At 39.9% G+C, this 9194-nt stretch overlaps 1 protein-coding gene across 1 annotated transcript; it reads left to right on the top strand.

Annotated features, from left to right (window-relative positions):
* The first annotated feature begins 2777 nt into the window (after window positions 1-2777).
* LOC134005891 (L-amino-acid oxidase-like) lies at window positions 2778-8845 on the top strand. Its single transcript, XM_062444919.1, has 7 exons — window positions 2778-2823; window positions 3951-4174; window positions 4274-4386; window positions 6409-6610; window positions 7108-7176; window positions 7545-7681; window positions 8044-8845. Exons 1-7 carry the CDS (start codon window positions 2793-2795, stop codon window positions 8843-8845), a joined length of 1578 nt encoding a protein of 525 aa, XP_062300903.1. The 5' UTR covers window positions 2778-2792.
* The last annotated feature ends 349 nt before the right edge of the window (window positions 8846-9194 follow it).

Here is a 9194-nt window from a genome sequence, read left to right as displayed (position 1 = left end):
AGGAAATACTGCACTACAGTTGGAAGACTGACAACCTTTGTTTCTATAGAAAGAGGCCTACTTTCATTTTTATTTTTGAGTCAAATGTTAAATATGAATAATTAATTAGTCACTGGTGGAGATAGAGAAAATTGTGTACTTGGTCTTTTATGCATTAAAGGTTAGGTTTGAACTATACTGCTCAAAATAATTAAGGGAACACTTAATGATCACAGAATAACACCAAGTCAGTTAGACTTCAGGGAGATCAATCTGCCCATTTAGGAGGCACACGTGATTGAGAATCAGTTTCAGCTGCTTTGGTGCAAATGAAAGCGTCAACAGGTGCAATGGAGAGGCAAAAGCAAGACAATCCCGAAAAAGGCAATGGTTTTACTTGTGTCCACAGACAACTGTAATAAATGTTTTTTTTAGAAATGCTACTCCCTCATACATTTCAATTTCAGAGGCGATGCTAATGCAAAAATGTTGAACCTGACTTAACTTTTGCAGTGAGACAATTTTATTTTTTATTTACCTATTCAATCATTGAGATTAAAGATCTATTTAATCTTGCAGCTTGCTATGTTTGAGTTGGGAACCTGCAGGGTTGAGATGGGCGTCAACCTGATGTCACAGAAATATGTGAACTGATCACAACCTTGTAACACTACATTATGTGGTGCTGGCAAAATGACATCACGAACACCACTATCAAGTTGAATGGGCACTGATTCAACACAGATAAAAAAACAAAAACAGACACTCTCAGACACAACTTTTAACTGTGTTCAGGTCTGGTGATGCTCTGGCACAGCAAGGAGAAAGCTGGTGTCAGGTATAAAGAGGGAAAAATCCACCTATGCTCTCAAAATCCAAAGTCACTTCTCCCCCAACGACCCGTGGAGTATGTGGTTGGGCATTAAGAGCTTCACTGAGGACAACAAAAGGTAGGTAGAGTTTTTCCTACAGACCTGCCTCTACCTGATGCCCCAAAGTCCTTCTATGCCTTAAGGAGTCCAACACCACCCCCACCTCCAGGCTCACCCTTCCACCAGGTGAGCTGCCCCTCAATGGGACATCAGCAGATATGAGGAGGACCATGCAGGGGGGGTCAACCTTCGCAAAGCTGCTGGCCCAGGCAAGATCCCGGCAGAGCCTTCAGGGACTGTGGAGGAGGAAGGCAGAAGGTAAAATGTTGGAAGGAGGGTCACGTAAAAGATGAATACAATTTGCAGCCACTTCAGGAGTAAGATAGCGCTTCCTCACACTTTCTTTCTGAAATATTTTCCTGATTAAAACCATTGACAGTAAAGAAAAATACTAAAATGATCAGAAATGCCTACTGAGGAAATATTGCTGTTACGGCCATAAGTTATAATTAAATCTAAAATGAAGCCTCTGTTGTGTGTTGGTTTAATAATGTGTCAGTTAAAATTCATACAATTTGGCATATTTAAAAATACTGAAGGGTTTATTATCCTTTTGATCATCTATGTGTAAATTAAAATTCTGTTAAAATTGGTGTGGATGATCGAGAGCAGATTGAGAAATCTGAAATAAAAGTTGAACATCTTTCGGTCGGAGGACTGTTTAAAACAAGGCAGTGATGTGTATCCCTCAAATGTAATATTTTTTAAACTAAATGCTGCTGAGAGGATGGTTGCTGTACCTCCTCCTCTCTTACCAAAATGAAAAGTTATAGTTGATTGGTGAGGCTTCCAGGAGTGTAGCTGGTCCATCTGTACTAAGCCAAGTCTGTTAAAAACATGCAGTCAATATTATTATCTAAAATCAGGTCATTAATAATAAATGTCTTGTTTAAAAGCGACCTGGCATTTCAAAGGGCCATGTTCAGAGTTCTGTTTAATTTTAGTGATATAAAACAAAGAACACACAACTACAAGAGAAACCTGCAGAACAACGAACGCACTAGTGTCATTGTCACATCATTGTCACGCAGTGTTGCCATTGTTGCACCTGTTTGGCTCACTGTGTAACTGACCTGACATGTGGGAGGTCCAACTCCAACCTGTCAGTTTTAAAAACAGCTAAACCTTCGAGCTTGCCTCTTTGTGTCTAAACACCCCGCAAGATCCTACAGAGGCATCAATTAAAGCCAAGGTGACACACCCAGCTTCATTTTGTCACTACTGCCCTAAAACTCTGACTACTGAGAGAGCGGGATTTCACTTGTGGTTATTGTGACAGAAGATTTTGACATTTAAGCTCCTAAAAGGGTAAGAATCCATCACTTCATTTTGATGTTTAAGTTTTTGTGTCTGTCAATCATTTAAATCTCACTATGAATGTTTTAAGTTAATTTCTGGAACATTTCATGAATACAACAGACAGTAAAACTAGATCATTGTGAGGAAATTGTAAGAAACAAATTCAACATGAATGTAAAATACATGAAAATGTCATAATGCTAATTGAAGTGTAAAAATAGCATCAAGACAAAAGACAGACAAAATGTAATTGTTGAAAGTGAAAATAATATAAACATGAGTAACTAGAATTTGATATTTTTTGTATTTATCTTCATGACTTCACATTTTATTGTTCAGAAGATGATTTAGTAAAATAAACCTTAAATCTTACCAGAAGTGATTTACAGTCAGAATTACATCATTATAGAGATCTTCAGGACTGCTGTTGTTGAATTCATCCCGTGTCACTTTGGATAACATCATCAGCTAAATGTGCAAACATTTTACATTTTACAGAGAAGTCAGGATTGAAACATTTAATCTAATGTATTTTTCTCTTCCTCTTGATGTCACCAAAAGGGGAAAGAAAGCTGATTTGCGATGAATCTGCATGTGGTGAAATGGAAATTATGTGAGTATTTTCTTATAAACTTCAAGCATTTAGTTGGTTAATAAAAAGGCTGACGCACTTATGTTGAGAAACTCTCACTATGTGTTTTCATGAAGAAGGGTGTCTGAGACTGTATCAGTTCCTTGATCTTCTCCGTCTGCGGGTTCAAACCCACTGAGGAAAAGGAATGTTTCAGTTTTGCTTCGCTCAGATTTTTCCTCGTTTACTTTGGTTTTTCATCACAGTATGATGAAACTAGAAAGCAGAAGTCTACTTAACAGAAGTAGATGTGACCGGCGGCTGTGGCTCAGGAGGTAGAGCGGTCGTCCACCAATCAGAATATTGGTGGTTCGATTCCCAGCTCCTCCAGTCCATATGTCGATGTTTCCTTGGGCAAGACACTTAACCCCAAACTGCTCCCGTTGCTGTGCCAATGTGTATGAATTGCTAGTTTCCCTCTGATGAGCAGGTTGGCAGCCTGCGTGGTAGCTCTTGACATCAGTGTATGAATGTGTGTGAATGACATGTAGTGTAAAAGTGCTTTGAGTGGTCAAAATGACTAGAAAAGTGCTATATAAGTACAGTCTATTTACCATTGATTTTTGATTTTTTCATGGAAAGATATTTTTAAAGAAATCAGTGACATAACTGGTCAAATAGTGAACATTTCTCCATCATGTTTTAATGTAGATAATCCTCCACATATTCCTCCAACTCCTGAAGTTCAGAGTTTTGAGATCAGCTTGAGATCTGCTCTGTGGTCTGGCGTGGGGACAGTAGATGTTTATTTTCAATATTGTGTTCATACATTTCTGGTTTGTATTGTCATTAGTTTTTTCATCGGTCAAATCTGGTATGAACTGTAAACCTGTTGAACTGAAACTTCATTGTTTCAATTCTAATTTTGAGCAAAATTCCCAAAAAAAACAAAAATGAAGTTTCATTGCACCCAGATGAAAACAAATGACAAAATACAGTACAATTGAAGAGTCTAATTTATGGTTCCTCAACTAGAATTTGGCTCTAAACAAGTAATCACTTCTCGCAGGACAAAAAGCAAGAGTGCTCAATCCAATAATATGTTAATAACTACACAAAAATATTTCAATACAAGTTTCGGAAGTATGATTTCCTCTTTGTGTTTCCAGATGTTGTCAGTGTGCTGCTGATCACATTGTACCACAGTCACACTGCTGCTCTCAGTCTGAAGGAACATCTGGCTGATTGTCTTGTAGACAAAGACTACGACACGCTGCTGCAGACTGTGGAGAACGGTCTTCCACACATAAACACGTCTCATCATGTGGTTATAGTCGGAGCTGGCATGGCTGGACTGACGGCTGCCAAGTTACTGCAAGACGCAGGACACAAGGTACATTTAAGATTCTGACACCTTATATGAGATTCAGTGTCCATCACCTCACTCAGCAGAGCGTCTCACTGTCAGACTGTATTTATCTGTCTGAACAAGGTAACCATATTGGAGGCTAATGATCGTGTTGGAGGACGTGTGGAAACCTACAGGAATGAAAAAGAAGGCTGGTATGCTGAAATGGGAGCTATGAGGATCCCAAGTTTTCACCGGTGAGTTTATGGGATTACTGTACTGTATCATACAATGTGGCAAACTGTTGTGCACTGCAACACAATCAAGTCCCCGACTTGTGAATGGCAGCACAGTTTAAAATATGACTACTCACAGGCCCAGCAAACACAATCAGAGGAAGAGGTCCTACTGTCCCGTGATGCCGTGTAGTCTGCCTATCCCTGGCTTCACGTAGTACAAGTCAGAGGCTGGTTAGTCTATCGGTTTCACTCCTATTGTTTTTATCAGAGCCTTACACAGCTTCATCCATCTTCTGTTTGCCGACCCAACCATCTACTCCCAGGAGCCAAATTTACAAATCCTTCTATGGCCATGCCAAGACCCGTCCTACTCTGCATGTGTTTGGCTTATCCTGATATTGTTGCCCTAACCCTAACAAATTGGTTTCCTCAACCTAAGTAATGAAGGTATTGCCCACCCCTGACTCGGTGGGTGTCAGAGGAGTGGTCCTAAACCCTGTTGCTACTGAAGCTGTGGCTGTATATGTAAACAAAGAGGCAGACAACTTTAGCTTGTGTTCAGCTCGGCTGCAGGATTTCTTCTGCTTCACAAAGAGATAATCACCAACTTAGTAAATCACAAATTACACTACCAAATAGGTCCCTGAGGTGATTAACAAAACACTGGTAATTCCAGGTAAGCTACTTTCAAGTATAACAGACAATACATCCTCAGAAAATAAACAAGCAGCTACAGTATGTGAATACCTGTCAAACCAAAGTACATAACACATATATATATATAGCACATTACAATATGAAAGTCCACCAGTCCTTGTTTTTGAGTTACACTTGAATTACTTATAAAACTATAATATACAGTTTTATAGTGTATAACCACCTAACTCCACTTTCACTCTACTGCCACTGTACTGCTACACATCCACAAATCAACTTCATTTACATGTATTACAAGGTTTCCAATAAATACACAATAATAAACAGAAAACCAGTTTAACAAAAATAAAAGTATAGGAACTAGCCCTTTACACCCCCCCCCCCCCCCCCCTCCCCTCCGTACGTCTTATTAGCGTTACCATTGTGCGTTACCTTTACTTGTTAGCAACAGGTTCGCTAGCCTAGCATCACACCAAAAAACATCTCCATTTCCATATGTTACTGAAAACCTACATCACCAACTCTTAACTCTTGTACTTGAGCAGATGTATATATTTTAGGGGAATATTAACCCACCTGTAGATGTGAACAGAGTGGCAGTAAACTTCAGCTTATGTTCGGCTGCCTCTGTGGGGTTTTAGGTTCCTCCCAAACTCTATGCGCCCTCTGCTGACATGTTTGAGTATTACGCTAACACTGTGGACAGTAAAGTACAATGAAAATGACATTTTAATGACTATTTATGAAACAATAAAATAAAAAAATATATAGGGGTGTCTATATTTAACCACACTTAACTTATTTAACCTATTGTCTTAACAATGAACCATAATCCCTTCATGAACTGACTTTTTAACATGACATTATGACATTTAAATTTCCTGTAATTTCCTTTTACAAAGACAACGAGTACTAGTCAATCAGAGGCGGAGTACAGTGGGTCTTGGCGTGGCCATAGTAAGATTAGTAATTTTTAGTAGTTAGAGTCAGACATCATGCAACAAAGATCCGATACGGACATTAGGTAAACTCAAACTAATTTTGTGGACCCAATTGACAGACTATAACATATTGCCTGCTTTGGATGGAGAAATTGACTCTGGGAGGGGAAAAAGATGATTTTGAGGTTGTTGTGTGGGATTTATATTGTCACTATCTGTAAATACATTGTGTGGGAACCTGAGATTTGCTGTGTTGTGCTTGTGTTACATTGCATTTGGTGTGTACTGCTGGTTCAGGGGTTGATAGTGTTGTCATCCCCTTTGTAGGGTTATGGTTGTGTATTAAGTTTAAAATTGTCAGACGTGCTGTGACTGGCAGCCCGGCAGCAGCCAAGCCCAATCAAAAGTTAACTCCGCCACCATCACCTTGTTTTTTCAACAGCATCGTCCACTGGTTTGTCAAAAAGCTTGGGGTCAAGCTGAATAAGTTCAACATGAGTGATACCAACACCTTTTACCTGGTTAATGGGGTGAGAGAGAGGACATATGCTGTTCAAGCAAACCCTGATGTCCTGAAGTACAACGTGTCAGAAAACGAGAAAGGGATTTCAGCCGATGATCTGCTAGATCGAGCTTTACAGAAGGTAAGAGGGAGTATGTCGTCACATCAGAAAATAGTGTAGGAATCTGTGAAGTTGGTTGTGTCGAAATATCTTTTATAGGGCAAATGAATTGTTCAGCCATAACATTGGGTGGTGTTACACAGCTAATATTGTAGCTTCCTTCATTTTTGGCTCCTTGGGTCTTTGTCCCTTCAGTAATGTTCAATGGCACAAATTTAACATTAAAAAACGGTAAGTTTACAGGAGTTTTGAGAGTGTCTGCAAGCTAGCACCTCACTTGAAAAGGGTATATTTTTAGGTTCAGTTTTATATGTATTATAAACAACAATCACCCAAAAAAACTACAAAATAACTTTTTGCATTTTATGAAATTTGACATTTACAGATGGTAACATGGAACAAAGCAAATTATCTCCTTGGGACAATAAATCTGTACCAAATTCAGTTTCGGTTAATTTCTCTTCTACATCCTTCTCAATGAATGTAGCACTCAAGTGACTTTTTTCTTCTCTTTGTAGGTGAAAGATGAAGTGGAAGCACACGGTTGCAAAGCTGCACTCGCAAAATATGACCACTATTCTGTGAAGGTAGGAGATTAAATAATGTGAAATGAGGAAAAATGTCTTTGATTCAGCCTAGGGTTGTGTAAAGAACAGGTTTTCCCTAACATATGAAAAGATAACATAAGACACATTTTCTAAAACTTGGCAAGACAGACAAATGCATCATATTTTATTATAATGCTAAATATTACACAAACTGTCAAACAGTTCTGCTCTGGTGGAGTGAGCTGGCCAAAGAAATGAAATGAAGCTTTCCACCACCTCCATCACATAATGAAGGTGTTAAACTAACTGGTAAACGTCTGCAGATGAGTGTCAGATACAATCCTTGATGTTTGAAAACATGGCAAGTTAGCAATGATGTAGCATTGTGGGAAATATCTGTTTGACAGGAGTATCTGAAAGAAGAAGGTGGTTTGAGTCCAGAAGCAGTGAGGATGATTGGAGACCTGCTGAATGAACAGAGCCTCATGTACACAGCGCTGAGTGAAATGATCTACGACCAGGCTGACATCAATGACAGTGTCACGTAAGGCCCAAGTCTCACACTGACGCCTGGTCAAAATTAAATCCTTCGGCCAGAAACAGTGACAGAAATCAACAAGTCATGAAATTTCACATTAAAGGGCTGCATAGCTGAACATGTTCATTTCTGTGCAGACATTACATTTGTTTTCCTATATATCTGAACATTATGTGTACATTGACTTCTGGTGGAGATCGAGAAGTTTAAATCATCCAACCTATCAGTCAGATTTAGTACATCTGTGGTTTACAGATGGTAACATGTTTTTCAGATATCTTAGTGTCATACTGGTGAAAAAATTGGCTATCAACTTGTTTCACTGCATGAATACGATAAGAATGGACACTTTTCTTTTTGTTTTGAAGGTATGACGAAGTGACGGGTGGATCAGATCTTCTACCCAAAGCTTTTCTTTCTGTCCTCGATGTCCCCATCCTCTTAAACTCCATGGTAAAACACATCAGGCAGTCAGATAAAGGTGTAATCGTGTCATACCAGACAGGCAACCAGTTCCCTATGACGGACCTTCATGCTGATATCGTTCTAGTAACAACCACAGCCAAAGCAGCCCTCTTCATAGACTTTGATCCACCTCTCTCCATCAGAAAGATGGAGGCCCTGAGGGCAGTCCACTATGACAGCTCCACTAAAATCATCCTCACGTTTAGCGATAAGTTCTGGGAGAACGATGGCATCCATGGAGGCAAGAGCATCACCGATGGGCCTTCTCGTTACATCTACTATCCCAGCCACAGTTTCCAAACAAATAAGAACATTGGAGTCCTTCTGGCATCCTACACCTGGTCTGACGACTCCCTCCTCTTCCTGGGTGCGAGCGATGAAGAGCTGAAAGAGCTGGCCCTGAGAGATCTGGCAAAAATCCACGGAGAGCAAGTCTGGGTTAAGTGCACGGGAGTCGTAGTGAAGAAGTGGAGCGCTGATCCTTACAGCTTGGGTGCCTTCGCTCTCTTCACACCCTACCAACATTTGGAGTACGCTAAGGAGCTCTTCAGGAACGAGGGCAGGGTGCACTTTGCTGGTGAACACACAGCCTTCCCTCACGCTTGGATTGAAACGTCTATGAAATCTGCAATCAGGGCAGCTACAAATATTACCAATGTGGCACACAAAGAGTCAGCTAGAGCACAACACCGAGATGAGCTGTAGGGTCATAAATCTGTTTGATTGATTGATTGATTTTTTATTTAATATTGTATCATGCACAAATTGCCCAGCCCAAACAAGCTCACAAGACACCACAAAAAAGAAACACAACCCGATACCAGAAACAGGTAATGCTAAACAAATAGACCATCCTGACATTTTATCCAAACCAAAAAGTAGTGCAGTGCTGTGCAGTGACGACTTCACCCACACTATCACACTTAATTATGGCTAAGTTAATTATTGTACCGTACACATTGGCAGCTTTCTTGAACCTTGTTCTCTGAGGTTTTGCCAGTTTCTTGCAGTATCTGCTCAGTGTCACAGGGCAGATGGAGTAATCTTTGGTGAT

This window comes from Scomber scombrus, chromosome 23 (assembly GCF_963691925.1).
Source record: "Scomber scombrus chromosome 23, fScoSco1.1, whole genome shotgun sequence".
NCBI classification, from domain to species: Eukaryota; Metazoa; Chordata; class Actinopteri; order Scombriformes; family Scombridae; genus Scomber; species Scomber scombrus.
Note: the sequence above shows the minus strand (reverse complement) of the source record. Positions and strands in the feature narration are given on the sequence as shown.

Bases quoted from the DNA above. Each gene is read 5' to 3' on its own strand.
- LOC134005891 (XM_062444919.1), top strand. From the start codon at position 2,793: ATGAATCTGCATGTGGTGAAATGGAAATTAT. The intron at 4,387-6,408 runs GTGAGTTTATGG...TTTTTTCAACAG, and splicing joins AGGATCCCAAGTTTTCACCG to CATCGTCCACTGGTTTGTCA. The intron at 6,611-7,107 runs GTAAGAGGGAGT...TTCTCTTTGTAG, and splicing joins TAGATCGAGCTTTACAGAAG to GTGAAAGATGAAGTGGAAGC.